The sequence below is a fragment of the Crocodylus siamensis genome, chromosome 2 (genome assembly GCF_052110815.1).
Source record: "Crocodylus siamensis isolate JL-2025a chromosome 2, ASM5211081v1, whole genome shotgun sequence".
Classification (NCBI taxonomy): Eukaryota; Metazoa; Chordata; order Crocodylia; family Crocodylidae; genus Crocodylus; species Crocodylus siamensis.
This window is the reverse complement of record NC_143396.1, coordinates 185,318,390-185,345,588: the sequence shown is the minus strand read 5'-3', so window position 1 is coordinate 185,345,588 and position 27,199 is coordinate 185,318,390. Positions and strand designations below refer to the sequence as shown.

General features: G+C 44.5%; 1 protein-coding gene and 1 long non-coding RNA gene across 5 annotated transcripts in view; one reads left to right on the top strand and one right to left on the bottom strand.

Annotated features, from left to right (window-relative positions):
• The window catches only part of ABCC8 (ATP binding cassette subfamily C member 8), a 148,145-nt gene that overhangs the window by 70,431 nt on the left and 50,515 nt on the right, over positions 1–27,199 (bottom strand). For all 4 annotated transcript variants that reach the window (XM_090032571.1, XM_090032572.1, XM_090032573.1 and 1 more), the window contains exons 9-13: positions 18,630–18,764; positions 17,131–17,293; positions 9,335–9,375; positions 5,369–5,517; positions 72–177 (exon numbers count right to left, since the gene is read on the bottom strand). In XM_090032571.1, the coding sequence (XP_089888697.1) occupies positions 72–177; positions 5,369–5,517; positions 9,335–9,375; positions 17,131–17,293; positions 18,630–18,764 (594 nt within the window). The remainder of the gene's footprint in view (positions 1–71; positions 178–5,368; positions 5,518–9,334; positions 9,376–17,130; positions 17,294–18,629; positions 18,765–27,199) is intronic.
• The window catches only part of LOC149871469 (uncharacterized), a 96,733-nt gene that overhangs the window by 51,121 nt on the left and 18,413 nt on the right, over positions 1–27,199 (top strand). The gene's annotated exons all lie outside the window — the stretch shown is intronic.

Below are 27,199 nucleotides of genomic sequence, written 5' to 3'. Positions count from 1 at the left end.
AGTGTAAAAAATTTACAATGGGGACAAATTGGTCCAGTCACTTGGTGTACAGATGAACATTTCCTACTTACAACTGCCTGGTATTTGCTGTGATTGCCTGCATTTCTTTGTTCTGAACATTTATCATGTTCTTCTCCAATTTCTTCACTTGCCAAAAATTCGCTCAACTTCTGCACACTGAAAGGAAAGAAAAGGGATGAGGCTGAATGTAAAATTATTTTGTTATGCTGAGGGCAATGTTCATTAGATTGAGGATACCCACTGCAGTGTCTCAGCAGTTCAGTCTGCTGGGTAGTTTAAGCTTGCTTCCTTTTTGGCACAGATCCCTATAAGAGCAAGAGATTCTTGCACCATAAAACTGAAAAAGGTGCACTTTTCTTTTCTATGGTTAGGGCTTTTTTAACTGTTATTTTAGATACTTCTTGGTTCCCTTCCTCTTCCTACACCTTCAATGTGTAGTACAGAGAAATTATGATAAAATACTTCTTCAGGTATAACAAGGGCATAGCAATTAACACTACTCATGGCTCAATTTGAAGCCCTAGAAAGAAACAAAAATATTAATGTCATTTAAAGTACCACATAATTAGTCCTAATGAACAAACTGACAAGGCATTAGGGTCTTGAGGGAGTCATTTCTATTTTCAGTGGGCCAAATTCATCCAATGTATCTGCTTTAGGGATGAATTTAGTCACTGTAATCTGTGGAGTGGCAGTAAGGTTGAGTGTGTTTAAAGAGGCAGAACTAATGAACAAATGAAATTATAAAAGGAACCCATCCTATAGGCCAGCACCAGAGAAATACAAAGTACACCCCAAACAGTTAACATTTAATTTGGTAGAATGCTATTACCTTCTCATTTAACAGCCCTTGATGCTAGTTTTGCACGTGAGCACGTTCTTAAAGTATCCATGTAATCTCTGGAGGTAACAGGCAAATCAATTCAGTAGAATAAAACGTTTGGCCCTGTACAACTCAGTATGAAATAGGCACAACAAATTGAAAGTATCCAAATGGCAGGCACTAACAGGATGACCATACTTGAGGAGCAGAATTAAATACTTATACCTCTATTAAATGGCAGCAGGTTATAGGAAAATAAGCTGACTGCACCGTATTGGTATAGGGCAGTGCTTCTCACCAGGGTGCTATAGCGCCCTGGGGTACTGTGTTGCAGGCTGCCACAAAATATTAGTATGGTTAGGTGTGCAAACACCTACGTATCATTCACAAGATAAATCCAGAGATTTCAAATAGGAATCCATAATGTCAAAAACATTCCAACTTATTGTGGTTTTTTGAGTTCCTTGTAACAGGATACTTGCTCTATTATTTTTTCAGTCAAAAAATGAGTGAAAGCTAAGAGCTGACATTTTCCAAGGGGCACCTTGAGTCTAGAAAGGTTGAGAACCATAGCTATAGAAAGATACAAACTATACCTCGGTGGGCCAGTATGACTAAGGGAATGCCAGGTAGGGAATGCAGGGAGTATTTCCAGTTTAGTCTGTTCTACAGGGGAGTTCTCTTCAGACAGAAGCTTAGTTCCCTTTAAGAATCTTAGAGCTCTTGCATGAGAAGACCCATTAACATTACAGAAGGGGATGATTTTTGTGTAAAGGTGATATTAAGGTCACTCTTTCTAATAAGGTTGTTACTAAATTTGACTAAAAATCATTTAAGCACGGATGTTGCCTTGGGCATATTCTCACATGATCAGGATTGCCTGCTCTGTCCCCAGTTAAGACATGGTCGTGGGGTACTTGGACCAGCGCTTATTTGTACCATGGAACTTTCCTGTTGTCACACACCCTGTGCCAGGGTCTGCCAGGGATTAAATCTGGCCCAGAAATAGACACACATCTAAAGAATTCAAAACCTAAAAAGGGAGACTAACAATCTAACGTGGGGCAAAAGGATTTAGGCCGTAGCTATTAATAGAGGAAAAGTTTCTCAAGGGGGAGGTCTATCAGAGCAAGGGAGGAGATGGGAGACATGTCACGAGAGACCTTTGTGTATAGGTTGGATAATATACTAGAAAAAACAGCCTGTCTTTCACGTTGGGTGTACTAAATTATCTAGTGGAAAATTTCTGTTTCTGATGGGTCAGACTGTAGACCGTTATGAGTAGAGGCCAGGGTGGAACTTCACTCTCATTCTCTGAGGAAAAGTCAAGGAGAGATTAAGCATAACCCTTCTTAAGGTCACCTGGTAGGCAGAGGAACTCATTTGGCTATATCAGCCTTTAAAATAACGCTGCCTGCTTCCTTAGCAAGGTTGGCTGGCTCTGAAGACTGATGCAGTGGGGCCAAGTAAGGAGTATGGGCTAGCCTTCTCCCTGACACCTTTGGGGCCTGCAGTTCCAGTGCTCCTGTGAAAAATGGGTCTTCAGATATGAAAGGGTCTTGTTCAGCTGCACTAGTAAAAGTAGGTAAAGGATGCATCCAGGTTCCTCTTCCCTGCCATAGTCCCATACAACTGTTATAATCAGGCCCCTCAAAATTTGCATCAAGATGTGGTACACTGAATGTTAGTGGTTTCCTCAGAGCACAAGGAAACTCTTCTTGTTGCCAAGACACTACAAGCTCTTGAAGCTCTTAAGAAGCTCTTAAGCTCTTAAACTATTCTACTTGTCCTAGGATGTTGTTGTGCATGCTGTGCAAACATGACAACTCAATATTGTGAGAAAATGCTTTGTTAAGATGATGACTCACATCCCAAGAGGCAATAGAGTTAAAATGCCATTCTAGACTTAAATATATATGTGTTGCAGAGCTCTGATGGACACAGCAGTTTCACAAGGTGAACTCGATAGTTTCTAGGCTTCTGGTTATCTCTACTAGGGATCTTATTTTAAACCATCAGAATGGAAACACTGATTAGACTACAGTTGTTATTTACAAAGCTGAATACATAAGTGGTTTCATATGAATACCACTCCAAAATCAAATCCTCTTGCTTGCTACTAGACACCCTCCCTTCACTGAAGAGAAAAATGTATACTACATCCTTTGCCCTTGAAGTCTTCACCTTTAAGAAGTAAATCAATCAGCTGCTTGGTTTTATTTTTATATCACTAGCACCACTCAGATTAAAATACCTTCCAAAAGATCCTTCTGAATTTATCACCTTCCTAGTGATCCTCCTTCTCTGGAGGGTAATTTATTTTCCAGAGTCTGTGGCCATAGAACCTGGGAGGTTTTGGGGTCATACTTGGAACAAAGGCTCATTTTGGTTCTTTTCACAAATGAAGCTCTTTTTTATCTGGGCTAAAACTAGTAAAAATGTAACGGCCATTTGCTTTGACAATGTCAATGACTATCCACTCTGTTGCTTTGCATGTGGACACTACCTGAAGAATTAAAGATGTCGACAAGTTTCTCTGTGAGGATATACTGTCCCGTACATCTTCCTGTATTAAATGTTCTGGGTAACATTAACAAGCCAAGAATTGCAAAATGACAAGTGTGCAAAGCCACATCACCCAGTTAGTATTCCTTCTGGGCTGCTCCAATTTCTGGAACTTATTCTGCCTCACTTGATTGATTAGCCATTCATTATCAGGCAGGTGAAACAGCAGGTCACAATTAAAAAAACCCTCAGTTGAGATATGCCCTCTTGGCACAATGTCAGACTTGTACCAATTATATTTATGCATCCTCATCTACTTTGATACCTAACCATGCATGCATGTGTATGGGTTGAAAATATCTAGGCCATCCTCTGACGACACTTCATCAAGCAAAAGGGCCCAATACAAAACAGTGCATTCTGAGCTGTTCTCCTACCCAGGCAACTAGGAAGGAAGAGGACCTGCCCACCTGGTTACACAGTGTGAGCCAGGTAGTCCTGTCTACATTGCAAACAGGCAGACCACAAATTGGTTGCAAGAAGAAAACCACTTAATAGCACAAGGGACCACTAACAAGAACAGCATAAGGCTGGCTGTAACTAGTAGTAGCCATCTTTGAACAAGCTATGCATAAATGGACTCCGCAGTCAACGCTACAAATCATGAAAAATGTTACAACCGAATCCTTACACTGTGTCCAAATAAGTGCTACATGCAGGTGATAGGGTGACAGGCTGCAAAGGCTATTTTCCATAAACCTATGAATAATTAGCCACAACCCCAGCCAACCAACCAGTAATGGTCCTCTAGGGGCTACTATGTTGGCCAGAGAGCACCATCTTCCAGCCCTTCTATTCTACCAGCTCTAGAAAGGGGTAGGAATAGGTTTGACTACATTTACTATACACACTGGAAGCATGCCCAGATCCCTTGTGTATGCATCCCTTGTGTATGGCCAGAGTGGCACAAAGTGGATGAAGCACAGACCAAAGTCTGGCTGACAGTTTACATGAGGATTTAGACAACCATACATAATTATATAAGGAGGTAAAACTATATGTATTAGTTACTGTTTGCAAAGTGTTTTGTAGACAAATTACTGAGATAAACATGGTGTCCTTATTCAGACAAATTGCTCATTAAAATGAATGGGAGTTTTGTCAGACTAAGCACCAAACATTAATCTATTCGTATTATTGTTGTATACTTACTTAGCACATTCATTATGAAAAGGAAGTTCAGTTGGTTCAGACTGAAAATTTATTCATTAGTTCCCACCCCCCCTTGACTTGGACAGTATATTTTTAGTTTTCTATTATATAGCAGTCTCTGTTAAAAACCTAATTTGCCAGTTAACTTAGCCATAGGAATGTGGGGGAGAGGGGGCAACACAGCCCAAGTGATACACAGTGAAGCCCATGTACTGATCATTTTTTCACTTTCAAAAAATTTTATGATGGAGGGGAATGTATGACTGCTTAAAAAAACTAAACTACACAACAACAAAAAAGCACCTTTGGTGAGCTTTCATTTCATCTTCTGTTTTTGTCTACAAGCAAGCATACTTACTTATGCACACTCTCAGAGTGCAGCACAGAATACATTGTAACACCATCTTGCTATTCATTTTATACAACAAAATCTTTCCCAAGGACAATGATGGCAGTTTATTAGCAGATAAAAATGTATACTTGCAGTTTCACCACCAGTGAGTTAAAACAAGGGTCAAAATGCACAAGCCCAAATTTTCTGCTGTGAAAATGGATACAGTGGCAGGCTGATTAGTATCACTCCATTAAGTTCAGTTAACAAAAAACATCAGTGGAGCTGTGCCCTTTCTCACCATCTGAGATGCTGATGCAGAGATAGTACAGCAAGAGACAACATTTAAGGCAAGAGTTTGGAAAGAAGTTTATAACTAATGGCAAGGAATAATCACAGCATTAGTTCTGAAGTGTACATTTTGGGACTAAACAATAAAGGTAAGGTCAGGGGGCAGTTCATTCAACACTTCTTACCTGACTAATGCTTTGACCGTAGATCTAACCACACTGGACAGCAGGAACAAGGGAGTGACAAGAATGTGAAAGAGGGAGAGTGAAGCAAAGGCCACTTGTGGAGAGAACTCATCATCATCTTTAGTCAGGTGGGCATGGACCACAAATGTCTATAGAGACAATGATGACAGACAGGCCTCAGTCTTAAACAAGAAAACAGACAACATAGTTCACCTTTCCAATTACTGCAATAGCAACCTTATTTATAATTAGGGAACACAGTACAGACATGTGACAAGGGCGCCTTCCAGACCCAACGTTGGCTCTGGCACACCCTTGTCTCTGAGCAAACTGCCTGCCTGGCTCGCTTGCCACACCTTGTTGTTAAATAATTAGTATGTTAAACAGGTGGCAGGCTGCCCTTCGAATGCCTCAGTTGTAATGGTTGTTTACATGCTCCAACCACCCCTTACGTGTCTCATGCCTCGCAGATGTTTCCACCAGAGGTTTGCACACAAACACATACAAGCAAACAAACACATACTGGGCTCCAAGCCCTTGGCCCCCTCACTGGGCTCTACTGGGGTCATACACCCCTTGGAGCTCGGGTGGCCACAGCCATGCCTGGCCCTAGGGTCTTACACCCCCACACCACCCCCTCACTGAGGCTCCACTGAGGTCTGCCACCCCATCCAGCTTAAGTGGCCATAGCCCTACCTGACCCTCTATCCTAGGGTATTGCACCCTGTGAGGCTCAGATGGCCACAGCTGTGCCTGGCCCCCTCTTGGGGTCTCTGTGAGCACAGGACCCACGATGAGCCTGGGCACTACTCCAGGTCCCTCCCCCAACCTGGGCCCTGCTTCAGGACCCCCATGAGCCTGGGCTCCCCCTGTACAGACTGAACCCACCAGGGATGTGGGGGCTGGAGTTTTTAGGCACCCCTCCACACCCTTCACCAGGGAGGTAACTGGCCAGGCATTTCTGGGGAGATACCCAGATGATACCACAGGCAGCTCTACCCAGCCACCCCTCCCCGGCAAGGTGCAGTTTCAGGTCATGCCTAAGACCAGGAGCCTCCAAGACTTCCTCACAGTTCCTACCCTTACCTCCAGATGTTCCAAGAGCAACTCAGCCTGATGTTGCTTCCCTGGCTGCTCAACCCTAACTGCTGCCTTTCTGGACGATGTCTGAAAATGGCCACCACAATCAGCCACCTGGTGGCTGCCTGCTCCAGCCGTTAAAGTGATGGAGCACTGAAGCTGCTCCATCACAAAGCAGTCCTTGACTTACAATGTTTCGAGTTCCAATGTTTTGCACTTACAATGTTTATAAATTGACCCCTGTTTCAACTTTCTGACATCAGTTTCAACTTTACAATACTTGATCTGATGTGATGCCATCCCAGCGAACAAGTTCGCTGCGTCTCCCATCTCCCTGGAGAACTTCTGTTCAAACTTCCTTGGACACTTTCTTTAAGAAACCAGACAAGACTCTAGAAAAACCTGAAGCCAAGACTCCTCAAAGAAGTCCTTCCAAATCAACATGATTGCTATTTACAATATAAATACATGAATGTTGCTATATTACTCGTCTATAATTGATTGAGTACAAAATTGTGGGTTATTTTAGGTGAAAATAGGGTATTGGGCCTTGATCCAGGAACCAATCCCCCAGTTATAACATTGATTCCTATGGGAAAATCAGTTTCAAGTCACGTTTCGACTTACGACGTGGTCTTCAGGAACCAGTTGTGTCGTAAGTCTGAGGACTGGCTGTACAACCAAGGATAGCAGCACTCCTCCAGGCAGTCATTACACATGTGTTAAAATGAGTTAAACATAAAGCATTTACACAAGAAGATATATCTTTTAGTCTTAGGAGCTGTAATTCCATTCATCCATTAGCCAGCAATGTCTTTGCAATCACCAAAAGGGACACTAAAAGATCACAGCATTTAGCCACAGGTGCCTGTTACTGGAAACAGTCATCATAGGTGGAGTGTGATCTGCTGTGCTGTGATATCTGGTGCAGCACAGTTGATCTCATCTCCCTGGATGCTGCATCCTCATGTTGGGAAAAGGGGCCTGCAAGCACAGATGCAGGAGCTCCCATAGGGTTCCCACCTCCACCCTTGCAGGCATGTCAGAGGAAATCCTACCCCAGGCTTGGGACCATGCCGAAATCCCTCTGAAAAGGGGCCTGCCTATGGGAGTTCCCCTCTCTGCACATGCAGGTGCACATAAGGAAATCTCCTGCAGAGGGATTTCCCTGTGAGTATCACTGCTGACTTAGGCATGTGTCTGCAAGTAGGGAACCGCCACTTGCAGACATGCCCCCCAAATTTCCAACTTTCCCAACTTACACAGGCACATCCCTGGAGGGGAGGCATGTAGGTAAGTAGGGAAAGTAAGGGAGGCGCTCCCCAGGCTTGAGGGGTCCAATCCTACCCAGGAATTCCTGGGGTATGCAAGACCAGGCCCCTCAAGCTGGCAGAAACCTTCCCTTGGAGTGGTGGAGACCATGAGCAGCTTCACACTTCACCATGAGCAGTCAGTGCTCTCCTGCCATAAACAAATGGATGTGGACCACAATAAAGCAGCCCAATTTATTACTATTTTCTGTCACAGCCACAAATATGAGTATTTGTGATGTGACAGAAGGTACAGATATTTGTTTGCTTTCACTCTGTGATGCCATCAGAGGTGATGTTTGTTTCCACCCACAGAAGGATAGTTTGAACCTGCCCCACTTCCTTATGAGCTAAAAGAGGGATTATGTCCCAAAAGTACAATCCCTCTCAGAGCCTTTCATCAAGAATTTGGAGCACGGATTATTCCTTATCCCAAGAAAGGACAGTCCCAGTGTCCTGAGCACAGTGCTACAAGCATGTTTGGATGAAAAAATTGGGGAGGCTCTTTGCATCCCTTTCACATCCAATCACAAATATAGCAAACCATATTCTGAGGTCTTTACGTGACTTTGAATCCACTCTTTTACAAACTCCACTGTTCTGTTTCCCTGCAGTTATTATATTAGCTCAGTATTTATTCCTTCCTTCAGCTGCAAATTATTAAGGACTTTCTCTTTCTTAGTCCTGGTTTATGTTAAGCTTAAAATTTCTCACCATTGTAGTAGCACCCATTCAGCTCCATTGGTGGTATCAAGATAGGGATAGTGGGGTGTGTCTATATGTGTGCTTTAATGTGCATTACCTTTAATGCACATTAAGGGCACTTTTACACATGTTCCCAGAGCAGGAAGGCAGCACTTTGACTAGAGTGGCTTCAAGAGCCGTTCTAATTAAAGCACCACCATGTCTCATGCATCAGCATCACAGTGCTTAAAAATGGCGGCGTTCAATGAGCTTTAGTTCAAGAGTCTCTGCTGTCATTTTTAAGTGCAGGGATGCTGATCCACAAGATGCAAGAGGCTGCTGGAGTGCAGCAATTGCTACACTCTAGCAGGCTCAATCAATCAAGTCAGGAGTTCAGAAGCAGCGATAGTGACTGTGGCTCTGGATCCGGCTCCAATGATGTGGGTTGCTTCCAAGTTGCCCACTCTCAAACCTAAGGTCTGTCAAAGCAGCCCCTCACTGCAAGATATTGCCAACCCCCACCTTACATATTCCTTTTTAAATTAGAAGAAAACAAAGGAATCAGGGTTGGAAGCCATTTAGACAAGCTTTCATGTACAAGGCACCCTTCTTCAGACACCAGAAAGCTTGTCTAAATCTCTCTCAAACCTGATTTGTCTTGTTTTACATTGGCCCAATAAAATAAATCCTTGCCTCTCACATATTTCCTGGACTTCCACAGGTCAACATTGCTCTAACACTCCAGCACTACCACAAGAAAAATCTGGTATTTCTGTTTTTTTACTGCTGCTTTATTTGCAACAACTTAGTTTGGAATTCACTAATCACTGCTTAAAAATGGGGCAGAAGTAGAATGTAATCTATTTCTATTAAAAAAAAAGTTAATACTTACTGTAAGTACAGCTGCAATTGGTATCGCTGCATTCATAAAAACTGTGAAGGAAAACCAGCAACGGTATTTAGACATAACTAAAATTAACAGTGATCAAATATAGTTTCAGTATAACACATGATAATATATGCTATTATTGAATTTTTCCATGGTATTTTCTATGCTTAGAATACGAAAAAAAAATACACTTATCAAGGTTTATTTTACTTAAGTAGAAATATAGTGGCTGCTAATTTAGTTTATACACAGAATTATTAAAATACACAGCAGGCATGCTTACACAGGGCACTAATGCACAGTCTGTGCATTTATTTAGTGTTCATATAAACAAGTACTAAATAAATGCTCAGTAACCTGAGTTACTGTTCAGTAGTGCCAGCGAGTGCCTTTTTTGTGATGCTACTGTGCAGTAGCTTAATACTATAGCGCAGTAGGGTCGTGTCATGGTTTTTGCCACACAATGCTACTGTGCACTAAAACTGGGCTACTGCAGTCAGCAGCTTGTACAGACATACTCAACATCCATCAAATCACTGTGGGAATATATAATTGGATTATACATTGCATTTCACTGCCAGAAAGCAGTGCAATGTCTGCTTTTACTGGTACTGCTTTGGTGCAGTTGATTGCATTTATACCACAACTGGCATGTCCTCAGCTCAGTAACATTTCAAATAATGACTGCCATGATTACAGTAAAAATTGCAGTCTAAGACCAGAGTCAACTGGCAGCTTATTGTTGGCGATTATTTGGTGGAAAATAATAAAGGAAAGAGGAAAAGGGTGAAAGGTTTTTGTAATGGGGTCTCCTTCCAATCACTTCTTAGAAGAGGTAGGGTTTGCAGCCTCAAAGAATGGGAAATTATTGGTGTTACAGTTAAGGAATTTAGAGGCAACAGACCCAAATCCTGCAGATCTCCGATTATTGTTTTTTTTCTCTTCCAAACTGGGTGTATCTACAAATGCCAACTTAAGGCACTTTAGCCCAATATAAGGTGCATTAAGGTTGCGTGTTTACATGTGTGCACCTTTAACGAGCCTTAAAAATGGCAATCTTAGGCTATTCATGCCTAAATTTGATACCTGCAAAAGCACGTGTAAACGTATTAAGGCGCATTAATGCTGTGTATGGACAAACTTGGGACTAACTGTTAGTCTCACATCAGTCCACGCACATGGTGTTAATGCACTTTTAATGCGTGCACATGTAGATGTGCTCCTAAACTGCCTAAATGTACATTAAGCTAATGCACATTCAATTTAGGCATGCCTAAATGTACATGTAGATATGCCCACTAAGAGAGAAAGTAAAGTTTTGTCCTTAAGATAGTGACCTAAACCGCATAAGATTCGGGTTCCATCGTAGTTCTATCATAGACTTCCACTGCAACCTTTGGTTAGTTGTTTGAACTCAATGGGCGCGTCCAGACGAGCGTGCATGTGCCTCTTGCCCCGCCTCAAACCACTTTGAGGCAGGGCAAGAGGCACGTGCGGGAACAAAAAATATTCAGTACAGGGAGAAAATTAGACTTCCTGGATATTCAGGGATCTAAATAAACTGAAAACTAAAAAAAGCAGAGCAGGGCACGATCGCAGACCATGTTCTGAGGCAACCAGAGGCTGGGTCCTCTGCGGAGATGCTTTGGCTGCCGGAGCAACTCTGTGGTTGGCCCCTTGTCCTGGTGCTGAAACACACGGCAGGCCAGGCCACATGTTCAGCACCAGGGCTCCAGTGCTGGTGAGTAAGGGGTCGGGGGGGCTGGAGGAGGGGGGAGGGGACTCCCACCGGCCCTGCCTGTTTCTCCAGACCCCCCGATCCTTGCCCTGCCTGACCCCACCCCCACCTGCCCCCCTGACACCCCCGATCATTTCCCTTCCTACCCCCCCCCACCAGCCCTCCAAGCCCCCCCAAACACTGCCTTGCCTGGCCCCTTCCCCCAACAGCCCCACAATCACTTCCCTGCCTGGTCCCTCCCCCCGCCAGCCCCCCAGACCCCTCCAAACCCTGCCCTGCCTGGCCCCATCCCCCCCAGTCCTGGCCCCCCTCACCCCATAGTTTAAAAGAACCAAAAAACACCCCCCGGCACTTACTGGCAGTTGGAGCTGCCATCTGGCTGACTGGGGCCTGCACACTGCTAGGCAGAGGGACAGACCCAGCCCAGGCCCTGCTGCCCACCCGCTGCCCTGTGCTGCCTGGGGGGGCTCTGCCAGGAGGCCCTGGAGCCCCCCCACCCCTACTTCTAAGATAAGTAGAGGCTTTTTTCCCATTTTTTTCCAGGTTTCTTTTTGGGTTTTTTTAAGTGATGGTGCCTGGGGTTGTGAGGGTAGCCATGGGGACCTGGGGGTGCAAGTTGGGGGGTGAGGCAGCCATCAGGGGGCTGGGGTGGGGCATGTGGGCCTTGCAGGTGGGGTAGTAGCCCCTGTAGGGGCAATTTGGCCCCTGTTGGGGGTCCCCACCCCTTGTGTGGGGACCATAGCCCTGTTTGGGGCCCGTAGTCCTTGTGTGGGGGGCTGAACCCCTTGTTGGGGGGGCCATAACTCCGATGTGGAGGCTATAGCCCCTGTAGGAGAGCAGCAAGATATTTATTCATGAATTCATGAAACATGCATTTAGAGTTCAATTTATTATTATGATGAGACATGCTTTAACACTGTAGATATATCTATAAAACATTGTCCAACTGATCGCTTTCTCTGTCTCTGTCTCTCTTTATAATGGTTTTTTGTTTTACTTGTAGAGGAACATGGATTTGGGGGTGTTTTACAGAGTGACTTTGGGATTTTTTTAATCAGGGATTTTTCAATTTTCCAATAGCGAAAACCAGAATTCCTGCTAGGACCCTGCCTGCTCAGAGCTGGCACCTTTGACCCAGCTGGCTGTGGCTGACCCCCTGGCCAGTTGGGGCCAGGAGGACAGGCTTTGACAGTTCAAAGCAGGCCACCACACCCAGAACATCTTTTGGGCGATAGCTGCCCAGATGGCCAGGCAGGGAGCACACATGGCAGTAGTGCTGCACAGAGGCCAACCCTGCAGCCACAGCCCACTAGCAGGTGGCCCAGAGGGGCAGATGCCTCTACTGGATGTGCAGTCCCCATCTGGGTCTGGCAGGTGTGCAGCAGGTCACAGTCAGGCAGCAGCCCCCACTGCAAGACTGCTGCAGTGGGTAGAGGGTGCAGGGAACTCTCAGGGCTGCTTCAGCAGTCCAGCTGGTACAAGGGGTAGTGTCCCCAGGTACCAATTGGCTGGACCCCAGAAGCTCCTGAGAGCTAGTAGCCCTGAGCTACTTGCCAGGGAAGCTTTTTATACTGCTGGGGACAGCACAGGTGCTGGCCCCAGGCTCTAGCTCCCCATGGCTGCAGACCTGGGAGGAGCCAGGCAGGGCTGTTTTGCCCCAAGTGGCACAATTTGCTGCAAAACAAAGTGCATGTCCAAGCATGTGCGCTGAGGCAAAAAGCCCCAGTGCAAATTTGCACCGCTTCTATTTGAGCTGCTGCAAGCGCACATGCTTGCATGTGTGGATGCACCCAACTGCTGCATAGTTTATGTGCATCTGAGCTGGCTTGAAACCATGGATTGGCAAAACCTGCCAAAGAAGCTGGGTAAACACTCAGGCAATTAATCTGTACTGAACTCTATACTGTCATGGCTGGAATCCTGCTGATATCTGTGCTAACTAATTTAAAATCTATCTTGGGTATATCTGATCTGTTCACCGCAGTCACAGCAGCAAATCATTCCCTTCCTGCCTAAAGGGCATATGAATACTTGATTTGTCAGGACTGACTATTCGGATTGTAAATATCTCTGGGACCAAAGGTATGTCTTGACGTACATTTGTACAGATCCTAAATCTGAAGAGGCTTTGATCTCAGCTTGAGCCTACAGCTGCTACTGAAATGCAAAAAAATAACACACTATGCTTTCTTCCCTGTCCTCAAGCACTAGGGTTCCTCCAATGTCCTAATACTACAGGTTCAGACTCATCAATCACTACAGATTTTAGGGGTATTAAGAACAGATGGTTGAAGACTATAAAGAAAGTACAATTTCTGACAGGGGTCCACGTCCAGATGGGTCATGTATACAGATTAACCATGCTGCAATAACTAATTATCCATTTGGAAACACAAATTCTGCTTCATTCTGAGACCGCTCCAGTCATATCACAAGCTGTTATTCATCTATCTCAACCTAGGATGATATGCAGTACGTGTCACCCACATTTACTTGACCTTTGATTTGCCTAGCTTTATTCCCTGCCTAAATATGAGAGAGAGAGATTATATTTTTTCCCTATGGACTTCCTAAAGTAAATTATTCCTTTTTCTAAATTAAATATCATATTTTCCACTGTAATAAAACAATGATCTAAGGAAGATCATATGTATGTCATTTGTATATTTTCTATTAAATGTTAAGAGTCACTATTTGAATTTTATGTATTGTGTCACCCTCTTGAACCAACTAGGGTAATGTAAAGGCTTTCTTCAGCAATCCCTTACAGTCAAGGATGATTGTCTTCCATAACTGTCTTATCTATGTCTCCAAAGATGGCTGATGAGGCCTTTCTGGGATCAGATACCAGCTGTGCTAGTTCTACAGGAGTTAACAAGCATGAATGCAAAAGTAGTTTACTTGCTGCCAGTACTGAATACTGTACTGCTTTAATACGTCTCTTACAGGAGATGAGTTAGGCATATTATAAGAAACTTCACTGTACCTGTCTTAGGAAAATATCAGTAGTGCCTGGAACACTAATAGAAAAAGTTCACTACAAATGTTATTTATATCTATGCCAGTACTTTTTGTCACTAGGCATAGTCAAAGTTCAGACAATTAAAATATTCCCAAGTTATTTTATCTGGAGTGGACTGTCCTCATTTGACCCTCAAACAGTTTTGGCTCACTCTTTGGCTAGCCTTTTTTGGACATGAACTCTCTGAAGGATTTAATAAGCTGTTGGATAGACATTTGGAGAATATCTTTCTAGTTTTCATACATAGATCTTGAATAAATCTGGAATGTATTCATGCCTTTCTTGAAAGTTTTATGCATTTTAAAAATAATGTTGTCAATATTATTTAATATAACTCAAATTTATTGTACAGAGCGTGTGTTTGAAAATATTTGTTAAAACTGAGTGAAGGTCATATATATTCACCAGTTACTTGAGAGAAAAAACACCCCTTGAGTAATTTCCTCATCTCTCCCTACATACCACCCCTCCTATGCCTGCTGCAAAAAATACCAACCAACCAAACACCACAAATGTTTAAAAGGTTGGAAATTTAAGGTTAACTTTACATATCAAAACATTACATTTAGAGCTGCTTACAATACTATTCAACAGTTTTTTTGAGAAAATTTTACTGTTTTGCTTGTCCTTCACTTTGCTGGACACCTTCTTTCTGTAGGTCATATTTTGTTTAAAATTTGAAAACATTTTGATACAGGACTTTTTGATAAAGACCTTTGCAAAGTTTGCCTGATGTAAATGTGTATTGGTGGGTGTATTGACTGATTTGTTTGCTTGACTCCTAGTGTTGTTGGGGTTTTTTGTTTGTTAGTTTGTACATGTCTGAATAGGAAATCCAGCAAAAAATAGATCCTAGCCCAGGGGTCTGCAATGTTTTTGGCTGAAGTGCCAAAAACACCCCAACCCTGACCCATGCTCCAACTCAGTATGCCAGGGACAGACCACAGGGGAGTCTTGAGGGGCTTGATTCTTATTGCTGGTGGTAGCTGTATGTGTGCCTCTGGGTGAATGGCTTGGGAGGGGCCTGGGGCAATGTAAACCTGGCCCGTCCCCCATCTGCCCGGAGGCGGTGTGTGTGCAGCTGCGGCTGCCGTGGAACCCAGCCAAAGACTGTGGAGCCCAGTGCAGCTGTCTGCAGCCTTCCAGCTGCCTGCCACAGCTGGCCAAAATTCTAGGCAGCTGCAGCAGGTGGCTAACAAGTTGCAAACAGCTGCACTGAGCTCTGGAGCACCGGCACTAGCTCTGTCAGTGGTGGCTGCATGCGCACCTCTGGGCAGATGGCAGGAGAGGGGCCAGGGTTGTGCTGCCCCAGGCCTCTCCTCCACCATCCTCCTGGAGGCATGCATGGGCTGTCTGCTCCGAGCACCCAGACTCTGTGCCCAGCAGCAGCTGCCCAGAGCCTGGGCCAGCTGTGGCATGCTAAACAAAATTACCTCGTGTGCCATGCTCTGGCACATGGGCCAGGAGTTGCTGATCCCTTCCTTAGCTTTTTGCAGACTGCTTAGCTGCAACGTAAGATCAAATTTGGGAAGTAACTGACTGACTTGGCTATAAGGGTAGGTATGCTTGCAGCTATGCTTGTGGTTGACCTCAGTAAGACCACAATTTCATTCCAGGTCTCAAATTTTAAATTACTTTCTTTCAAGGAAATAATTGTAATGATTATGCAGTTAATGCTTTTGCTTATTTGCTCATCTGTTTCTTATATTTTAATCATGTGAGGATGTGGTATATGTTTCTGAGGATAAATTTGCTTTTGGGTTCAAACAGTGCAGATCTGTCAAAAGTATTTTGTGCTTGGAATGACAGACTGAGAGCCACGGGAGGAAAATAAATGGCTGCTGACAGACATAGGGGAAAAAAAGCACTTTACTGGAAGAGGCAGTGGGTTAGTTCGACCCAACTCCGCAGCCTCTGTATAGACTGTGCATTTCAGTGGGGCATTTTGGCTCTTTTCTCTAATAGTCAATTTGATCAGCTATCAGATAAAAGCACCAAAAAAGCCCAGCTAAAGCTCCCGATCCGATCTGTAAGCATGTCAAACCAACACGATGCCTGTTCTGGGCTTGCACTGGGCTTGGTGCAGGGACATGCTGAGGTTAAAGTGCTGTTTTGTTTTGTTTTGCTTTTTTATATCTGTAAGCAGCCTGAATGGCTTAGATTGGTGACTGGGTACTCTGTTTTTTTTGCAGGAAAGTCTGGAACATTGACACTGTTTAGATTCTTAGTGCTTCACTTCCCATAATGCCAAAATCCTGTGGAAAATCACCCATGTTTTGTAATGAAACCTTCTAAGCCTGTGTAACGTCACAGCTAGTCATTTTGTTTGAGTGAAAACAAACCACAGCTTCAGTTCTGCCTCCTGTTGGGGTTCTAAATTTTGGCAGTTTTTATCACTCACAGGAAAAATTCCTATGAATCACAAGTAAAACATCAAAGGAGCTGTTACTCCCAGTCTAGGATGATAGGAACTTTGTACAATCCTTAGGATACACAGTGAGACAATGCCCAGGTATGAACTGTTCTAGAAAAGCCTAAGTATTTATGCTTTACCTTTGGTATCTGGTCTTCCCAACTCTAACACCCTCCTCCTGTGCTCTACAGACAACTCCACTCCTTTCAAGACCTTTGTACAAATACCAGTTTAGTTAATAAATAAATAAATATAAACCCAGTGCTCTCATCTTTCATCTGATTTGTACATGTACCACCAAATAGTTGGCAGTCTCCACTCAAGCAAGACCCAGGACTGGATAAATGGAGAGTAATGCTGGAGACAACTGGGGAGTAATGCCAGAGCTGGGTGATGAATGCCACACAGCACTTTCTCCCCCCGGTGGCTTTCTCTCAGGCTACCACCCAGTTGTTCACTCACCCTGGCCTCCATATTCAGTTGTGTATTCCTCATACTAGCAAAATTCTACTGAATTAAATGGAAGGAATATAGAATCAGACCCTAAATCAGCTGAGAAACAGTAAACTCCTCAGTAAGCAATTACGTACTAGCATATTAGCTTACCAGCAAGGGAGGCAACTTACTTGATATGGAGGTATAAAGAGCAAAGGCCTTGAGGCTAGTCATTTCCTTTAACCGGGTTTCTTCCACACTGCTGTGAAAGATGTGTTCCCAGGCATAGAGTTTAAGGAGTTTAATGCCTCGAAGCATCTCATTTGTCTTCTTCAGCCTCTCATTGGAGTATTCCTGTATAAATATAAATTAACATACATGTACCTATAAATTAATTTTAAGAAGGGATTTATGTCACTGTGTAAGCTGCCTGCAGTCCTTAACACATCAGGTAATCAGTCAATAATATTTAGCTCCCTATTTAGATTTCCTCTTGTAGGGACAAAATGTTCTAATGCATCTAAGTGAAAGGCAGTGGCACCTGCACTCCTAAAAGCATAGTAATTATTGAAAATCCCATGACTAGATTGGCTTTTAATCACATCCAAGAGTTGGCATGACTTGTAGAGTGCAACACATTTGCTGGGATTTCCACTGTTTCAATATGTTTCCACTTAAAATAATTCTTAGTAATTGCTGACATAGAAATAAATAGTTTCAATTGTAGCTAACGGCCACAAAGGCTTTCATATAATAGACCAATACTGATGCATTTAACTGTATATGAATACTGTTTCTTGTGCCTTTTTTTCCAAGGGCAATCCATGGTTGCTCAGATACTACTGGGATGAGCCATCGTCTTATCTGCTATTTAGCTTAGGCTGCACCTGCTTCTTTCCCAGACCTGAGGAAGCACACTTTGTGCTTATCTTACATCTCTTCCAACTATACTGCACTAATAAAAGATATAACTAAAAAGGCCTTGCTTCTCATAAAGTAATCACTGCGGTTTGCACAGCTACACTGCCTTGGCTCTGGATCATACTAGAGGATTCTTCTTCCCCATATATTGCAGTGAGTTCCCTCTACAAGGCCCATTTACTTGGGTTGCATGTGTATGGAAGGAGCATTTGGTACTAATGGGCATTTATACACAGACCTTTTTGTCCCGTGATGTGCCAGAGCTCCGCTGAATTGAGTCTGCTCCACATGCGAGCTTATGCAAATTGCACTGCACTGTGTGCAGTTGTATAAGTGGAGAAATGCGCATCAGCGTGCAGAACATGATGGTGGTGCACTTTTGAACTAAAACACTTCCTATGTGTTTTAGTTCAAAGGTGTGCTGCTGCCATTTTCTCAGTGCTGACATGCATTTTGTCACTTACACAACTGGAAGTGATGCATCGATGAGTTCAACATAATGATCACTGACTTCACATAAATTTGTAAGACAGGAAAGGAGAACAATCAAACATGTTATTTGTTGTAAAGAGAAATAAATACCTGCTTAAATTTAAAATAAGATGTTTCTTTCCTAACTGAGATTATCACTTTCTTAACCTTCCTTTGATGTCCTTGAATGTTACAAATATATGACTGTCTGTATTTGGTCAACGCCATATGCCTATCTTTAAGATCTAAATGCATATGTACACACGCCAGATTACATGTAGCATCTGAACATACTTACTAATGTGCTTCTCTGGGCCTGTGAAAGCTTTGTTGCCACAAAGTACTGGACAGGTGCAAGCACTATGATTACTACTGCTCCAATTAAGGCACTGATTCCAAGCAGGTAGTACAGCAGAAGAACTCCTACAATAATCTGGCATGAGAAAAGGGGAGAAGACAAGGAATTACTTCATTCTGTGCATGAAAGGGGAATAACAGTACATGCACACAGTTGCAGCCCAGCCTGGCAGCATGGACAGCTGCGTGCAGCTGGTAAGTCTGGTGTGGGGGAAAGGAAGGGGCATGGGGGAGCGCTGAGCAATACCCCCTGCAGTGAGGGAGGGAGGGGGGCCAGGGCTGGGGCAGGCACTGCACATCCAGGGTGGGGCAGGCACGAGATGGAGCCATGGCTTGTCCAGGGGTGGTGGGGGGGAGAGGGCTGTTCCCACCACTTGCGTGGCTCACCTACTCATCCGGTGACTCCCACTGCTGCCCCGCTGCTCATTCGGGAGGGCATGAGGGGGAGGGGGCGTGTACCCCCGGATCTATGAGGAGTGGACCGTGGAGGCTACGGTGAAATTTGGGGTGGCTGCAGCCCCACCCCCACCCCTATAGCTCCTCTCCCAGTGCCACCACCACCTGCCCCGAGCACAGCACAGTGCAGCCCCTGGTTCCAGCTCACAGCTTCCGCCTAACCTGCCCTACACAGATCCAGGGGCACATGCCCCCCATGTCCTCCTGGACGGGTAGTGGGAGCAGCGGTGGGAGCCACCCCGCCCCCCCAGACAAGCCACAGCTCCGTTCTGTGCCTGCCCTGCCCCAGGTGGACAGCACCTGCCCCAGCCCCACTCTGTCCCTCACCACAGGAGTCTTTGGACTACATCAGAAATCACGGCCCCCCCCCCATGACCCTTACCTCCCCTCTCCTCTTTCACCACAACAGACTTACCAGCTGCATGCAACTGCATTGGAAATCAGATTGGTATTGGCTGATATGCCTCCTTAAAAATTGGCTACTGGTATCTGCCCCCAAAATCTCCATCAGTGCACCTCTATTAGGAAGTCATGATGAAACTTTCTTTACTGCATGGGCTCCATATTATAAAAGCAGTCCACATAACAGTGTAGTGCTCGACAGCTTCTTCAACACAGCACACCCATTTTTCTTAACCCTCTTCAGTAAGTGTTTCTAGCCATGTCATTAACAGTTATTGGATATTTGTTTTAATTTGTTGATCAGCTGATATAATGTGTATTTTACTGGACTTGTACATACTTTCATTACAAACTTTTACTGACTTGAGCCTTTCTCATTAAGAGAAGAACTTAGTCTGATCCCAGTCTGTGATCTTTCAGTCTATGATGCATGAGAAAAATAAAAATGTAATTCACTGAGACTTATGCATGCATAAGGGCTGTAGCTTTTCATAATGGAAGCTAGCCTCAGTGGATGCTAATATTATGGTAGATATTTTATTCATTTTGGCCTTAAAGCAGAGAACAGGGTATAATACCACACAGAGAGAACACTGAAGCCAAAATGCCAAGGCACATTTTCAGGTACCAAAAAATAAGGTACAAATTTTCTGGACAATTTACATGTTTTAAAACTTCTAACTCAAATAAACACCAGCTAGAAAAACTCCTTAGAAGCTGTTCACAGGATCCCGTGTGCCTAAAATAAAGGACTCATATAGACTTTCAGAAACCGAAAGTGTACAGATAATCAGACTTTTTCTCCCAGAGTAAAAATGGCCACTCTGAATGAAAAATAACATGGGAACAACTGGGGTTAAATCACTCCCAGAGAGCTTCTCCTGGGATAGTGAATATTGTATGTGGTTATTGTGCCTTCCTTAAAAGAAAAGCCACTAAAGCAGGGGTGGGCAATTATTTGAGGTGGAGGGCCACTTACTGAGTTTTGGCAAGCCATCCAGGGCCGCATGACAGGCAGCCAGGGGCAGATAAATATTAATTTTCTAAATTTTTTAGGGGCCCCGCAGGCTGGATAGAATGGCCTGGCGGGCCACATCTGGCCCCCGGGCCGCATTTTGCCCACCCCTGCACTAAAGGCATAGTTGAAGGAAGAATACTTCTCTTGTCTACAGCCTGTGTATTTAGGGCAAAAATGCAGCAGGGATTAAAGAAGACAATGCTTTTTTAAGATACTATAAGCTACAAAGCAAACATATACTACAAAATAGATGTAACTCATTTGGCAAGAGCTTTCCAGTAACAAATATTAACTAGTATTATTCCAATATATAACAGTGAACAATTTGGATCACTGCCATTCTATCTACTCCAGATTATATGAACCCAAACCCTCAGATAAATCAGGATGCAGGACATTATATTGCACCATACTTTTTTTAAGTTACTGAAAGAAAAAAAAAAGCACCCTGGCAATTTCCTTAATACTTTGTCTATTGTTCTCTCTCTGTGGGTTCAGGCCTAATGCTTATACAAGAATAGAAGCTGTACCCCTCTATCTCGTCAGGCTTAAATATGCCTTAGGGCAGCAGGATTGAGTTTATAGCTCTCACTCTTATTAATGGGATTTAGATGTGCATATGGAGGAGAGAAGAGAATCATTACTTTGATCATTAAAATATAGGCTTGCTTGGTAGGGTGATGTTTAAGACACCTTTGACCTCTATGCAACTTTCCACCTTCACTCCCCCCAATCAATCCTCTAATGCATCTTTGCTGATAATTTGAAGCATATTAAATGTAACAGGACAGACATCTTAACATTCATAGTATGTATTTAGCAAATATATGGCCTCATGGAACAAATACAAGGAATATGGTATGAACTGGGTGGAAATCCAGTTGAGACCAAAATACAAAAACTAATTGAGGTGGAGTGTCTATGAGGCTATCTGGCATCTGACTTAGGCCAGAAAATGTAACAGTTCATGAATCCAATGTAAAGGCAGGCAGCCTCTGCCCAATATCCCTCATAGACCTTCCCCAGCTGCCACCATTCTAAGCCCATGTGCTCTTAAGCTTTGCTGGGTCTCTGTAGGCTGCAGCGCTACCTCTTTCCTTGGCACCTCTGGCACATTTTTCTGAGCCTGGGCTGTATCTTTCCATCAAATAAAAGGGATCTCACAGCCCAGCTGGATGAGGCCTTCAAGAGCAGCGCTGACTCCTAATAGCTTGAGCCTACCCTTTCTCACAGCCCCAGTCCAATCTGAATCAGGGACACTTGACAGTTGGAGCAAACAGATATACAGACTTTGTTAGAAACCAAAAAATCCATCATTCTTCAAACAAGAAATATCCAACTCTAGACAGGATAACACACGCCTAAAAATATTTCTTATTTTACCTTTCACATTTAAGTTTTCTTGGAATGAGACCCAGGGTCCTTTAAGTAATCCAGGATGCCCATTCCCTCCTGCACAATTTCTTCTCATTGTATCAAGCATACTATCTTTTTCTGACTAGACAGGCCCAGTTTCTTTCTTCTTGAGCTGGTTTTCCAGCTAAACAGAGCCCCTCCAGTATGATTACTCCCCCCCTGCTCTGCTCAAGTTTGTCTCTCTGTGTCGCTGAGTGATCCGACTCAAATCTCTCAGGGCACTTTTACACATGCTCTGGGGGTGGTGGTGGTGTGTGTGGGGGGGGAAGGAGGCTCTTTAATTAGAGTGGCTCTGAGAGCCGCTCTGATTAAAGATCCTCAGCATCTTGTGTATCAGAGTCCCTGTGCTTCAAAATGGCAGCAGGTGTGCTTGAACTAAAACTTGTTCGATGAGCATTAGTTCAAGTGCCCCCGCCACCATTTTGAAGTGCGGAGATGCTGATACATCAGACGCGGAGGCTGGTTGGAGCATGGTGATTACTGATGTGCTGGAATTATAGTGCGTTGAAGCAGCCTCTGTACTTGTGTACAGGCACCCTTAGGTTCTGCAATTTTTAAGATCCAATATTAAAACCTGGTCTTTTTTGTTTTTTTGCCTTCCACTGCCTGAATGCCAGTTCCTCCCAAAGAGGTCGGAGAAAATTTGTTCAGGCACTGACATTCATTCATAATTGATTTATTGAATGATAAATGCTCTTTCTGTTCATGAGATAAGGGACTATTAAGGAGTATGCAGTAATAGATAGTTATACGACGTAAGGATGCAGGCAGTTCACAAAGTCAAATTGTAACATTTCCAAAACTTATCACAGCCTCCATGCAAACAGCCCTACGCTTTGTGAATTATTGTCCCTGCCTCTATAGTTGTTAGGAGATCAGCTGGTTCTGGCAATAGAAGCCCCAGTCAAAGCAGAGGAAAAGGCAAAAAATTTAATTTGTTATCCATCTCTGGGTTCCTGTGGATACAAGTGCATAAGGTTTTCTATCAGCTGTGGGAGCAGTAAACATCTGGGATAATACAGCCCTGTATTTTTCACTTGGGTAAAAATGTCATCCTTTTCATCATCTCTCCCATACTATGAGAAAAGGGGCAAACATTTTCAAGGCATGCATGGGACAAAAAAGCCTTTGTAATACAAGTACATGGAAGTTAATAACTGAAATGCATGCTGAAATACATCATGGTTTTTACAAGTCACTCACTCATGAATAGGGCCTGATTTAAATAATGGGCCCAGTCACAGTGCAGTGGCTCCTTTAATCTTGGAGCCCCCCCCACCCCCCCCAAGCATCCCACCCCCACTGCTGATCAGCAAAGGGGCCCCCCATCAGTCTCACAGCTCATTCCTGATAGCCAGAAGGCTAAAACAGCAGTCTTAAATATGCTATGGTTTTTGCCTCCCATCTGGTCAGCGGCAAGCAGTGGGAGGCAAAAACTACAGCATATGTAAAACTATCCCCTCCTGGCCATCAGGAACAAGTGGTGAGAGCTGGGGCTGACGGGCCAATCAGTGGCAGGGGGGTCACACAGGGGAACTCCAAAATTAAAGGAGCTATCACACCACAAGCTGGGCCCACAATTTAAACCAGGCCCTACTTAGGAATAACTGAGTAAGTTAGCAGTGTTCTCAGCCAGCTCAAATATCATCTGGCATATTGAAATTCCCAAGCGTAATGATCACTTTTTTAAAAGAAAAAAAGTGAAATGAAACACTTCACTTGATTTCCCTTTAAAGCAAAATCTCAACGTTCTTTCTGCCCACAACTGGGATATTTTTCCTGATGAAAGATCTCATTGTTATGATTGATTTCTATTACAAATAAAAGAAATCTAGTGTCTTGAATATTTTATGAGGCTGACAAACAATTTATGCTAGTTATGGCTGGTTTTAGAGGCAAAGTATGTTTGTTAATTAAAAATATAAATTGTCACTTGTCAGTATCAGGGGTTTGAAGAAAATTTTGCATTTTCAATAGCTGCAATAGTGTCAAGGAAGGGCATTTATGGCAGAAAGGGAAAAAAGCCCTTAAAGGGTCCAATTCTGGTCCTCGGATTTAACCCAAAGTCCACTGATGTCAATGGGAGTCTTTACATTGACTCTAGTTACCTTGGATCAGGAACCTGCTAAAGGCAATGGCAGAACTGACTACAATAGGCAGAAGACAAGGTATAGATGCACCTTACAGACTAACTGAATCAGAGATGCATAAGCTTTCATGAGCCACAGTTCACTTCAAGATGCACCTCTACTTTGCCTTCTGCCTGACTTCATGCACGGATAGATCTTAGAAAAATGCATAAAACTGCATGATTAGGCTTGGCCAGGCGTGGGAAAAATATGGCCCATGGGCCAGATCCAGCCTGCCAGGCCATTCTATCCAGCCTGCAGGACCCCTAAAAAATTTTAAAAATATTTATCTGCTTCTGGCTGCCTATCAAAGAGGACAGGAGCCAGAGGTAGTAGGACCCAGGGGGAGCTGGCAGCAGGAGCCCAGCCCTGCCAACCCCCAGCCATTTCCCTGCTTCCTGCCCCTGCCCTGCTCCAGCACCACGTGGCTCCCGGCTACATGACTGGACCAGGGGTGTGTGCGTGTGTTTGCAGGTAGGGGCAGATTGTGTGTGTGTGTGTGTATGTGTAGGCAGGGGCAGAGCATGTGTGTGCGTAGGCAGGGGTAGAGTGCATGTGTGTGTGGGTGTGTGTGTGTGTACACAGACGGCAGAGTGTGTGTGTGTTCATAGGGCTAGTTCCACATGTACACCCCACCATACACATGCACCCCCCCCGCAGTGCCATATATGCAAACCCCATCCCTCCACACACTCCAGCCACCCTCCCCCGACACCAGCCCCCACAAACCCCATACCCACCCATACCCCACATATCCACACACACACCCACATGCTCCCTCACACCACATACCCACACACCCACAACCCCCCACAAACCTATACCCACCCCCAAAGAATATACAAGCATAAGACTTCATTTTAAGCTATTGTGCAATCACCTCTATGTACAGTACACAAACACATGCAAACCAAGTCAAAAATATTTTTTGAAATCAAAGTTATGAATGTTTTAAATGTTCATTTTTTAGAACATAATTTGGTATTTTTCTGGTTCCAAGATGATAAAACCCCTCATTGAAAGGAGTACCTCTGGGGGTAAGGGGAGGGACTTTTGATCCCAAGATGGCAGCCAGGGGGAGGGGCACCTGTCAAGGGGCGGGGCTTCCCATGCGGCCCTCGACAGCTTGCCAAAACTCAGTAAGCTGCCCTCTGCCCAAAACAATTGCCTGCCTGTAGGATAGACATTGACAAGTTTTTGAATGCAGTGCATTTGTTTGTGTTTTACTAAGATAAATATATTTCACTGCATTTGAATGCACTACATTTGAAAACTTGCCTCAATCTATCCTAAGCATGCAATGCAACTGGCCCACTAAAAGGTATCACTCACAAAAATGCCTGCCTCTCACATATTTCCTGGACTATTACAGTATCACTCCAATGCTACCACATAAGCACTCATGTTTTCTAATCAAGGATGAATTAGACAATTCATAACACTGACTGAAATGCTGAATAAATGACTCCAAAGTAAAAATTAACTTACTTAAAATAACTATAGAAGTTATTTAATATTGGATTAGCAAGCTCTTCAAAATTGATTAAAATGTTTATGCTGCATCATAAGGGAAAGGGCTGAACATAAGTGGGAGAAAGCATCTTGGAAAAGAGCCTGTGTTTTTCCCCTGATTCAGAATGTACTTATTTCTATGGAATGCTGTATTCACCATGATACAAAACAACGATTTGTGACATGTTATGATTTTCTGCAGATCACTAGTATAACAGTGGATTGTAATGAGACATCATGGGTTTTAAACCATGCAGGGAACTTAGAACACTAGCTGATATTAATGGGCATGCTTCTCAGTTAAAAAAACTGTCTTTACAGAAACACTGCCTGGCTGAGCTGCAGCATGAACATGCAGGAGGTAAGGGCAAGAGCTTATGGGGATGGCTCAGAGGCTATTGGCCCTGGGCATGACCTAAAACTGCACCCTACTGGGATGGGTGGCCTGGTGGGATTCTTAGTGGCGTGGGAGCCCCCAGGAAATGCCAGGCCAGTTACCACCCTGGTGAAAGGTGGGCCGGGGCACCATAATAACCCCAGCTCCCACAACTGGGTGGGTAACCCCACAGTAGGGCTAAGAAGGTGGACCTGTGTGAGTGAGTGGGCTAGAGGCTCAGAAGCCTGACTTGAGGCACCCTCAACTGGTCAATGCTGGGGTCAGGACCAGAAGGGTCAAAAGGGCCGGGGGCCCACCATGAGGGATGCCCAGAGCCAAAGGCCTGGGGTTCTGACTGGCCTTGGTGGTGAGGCCAGGGCCTGTGTGGTTAAAGGTCCTTGGGGGGCCGTGCCGAAGAAGTGGAAGAGTGCAGGGAGTGAAGCAGGCCAGAATGAGAGCAGAGTAGGCTGCCTGATAGGAAGGATCCAGTTGGGGTCCAGACTGCAGGATTATGGGGCCCCGTGTGGGGCCAGAGATGCTAAGAACTGTGATGCCATCAGCGAGGCATGAGCTGTGGTGCAGGGGAGGTTTGGCGCTGCAGATAATGCCCCCTGGTGTTGGGGTGGGGAATGGGCAGCTTCCTGTGTTACACCATCAGTTTATGGAAACAACAGTCGTGGCAGGAGAGACTGGGCGGACTGCCTCATAGACACAGGTGAGCAGGCTGGCATGAAACCTGGCCCCGAGAGTTACCCCCTGTCACACAGTGCAATGTGGCCTTAGAATGTACAATAGGGGTGGGCAATTATTTGGGCCCAAGGATCACTTGGGGAGTTTTGGTGAGTTGTTGTGGGGGGGGGGAGGGATGCTGACCCAACCTGCAACAGCTGACCAAAACTACCTAAGTAGCTCTGTCCCATGTTTGGCTGGGGCTGCAGGCAGGCAGGGAGAGGCCTCTGGGAGTGGGACAGGTGGCCAGGTCTGGGGGCCAGGGCCGTTATTGGGATTATGGGGCTGTGACAGTGCAGGGCCAGAGTCCAGGGCACAGCCATGATCCACTCCCTACATGTTGCCACCCATGGATCTGGAGCCTGTCACAGGGATGTGTGGACAGCAAATCATGGCTCTGCCCCAGGCCCCAGCCTCGTGCTGTCACTGCCCCATGATCCTGATCCCAGCTCTGGCCCCAGCCACCTGTCCCA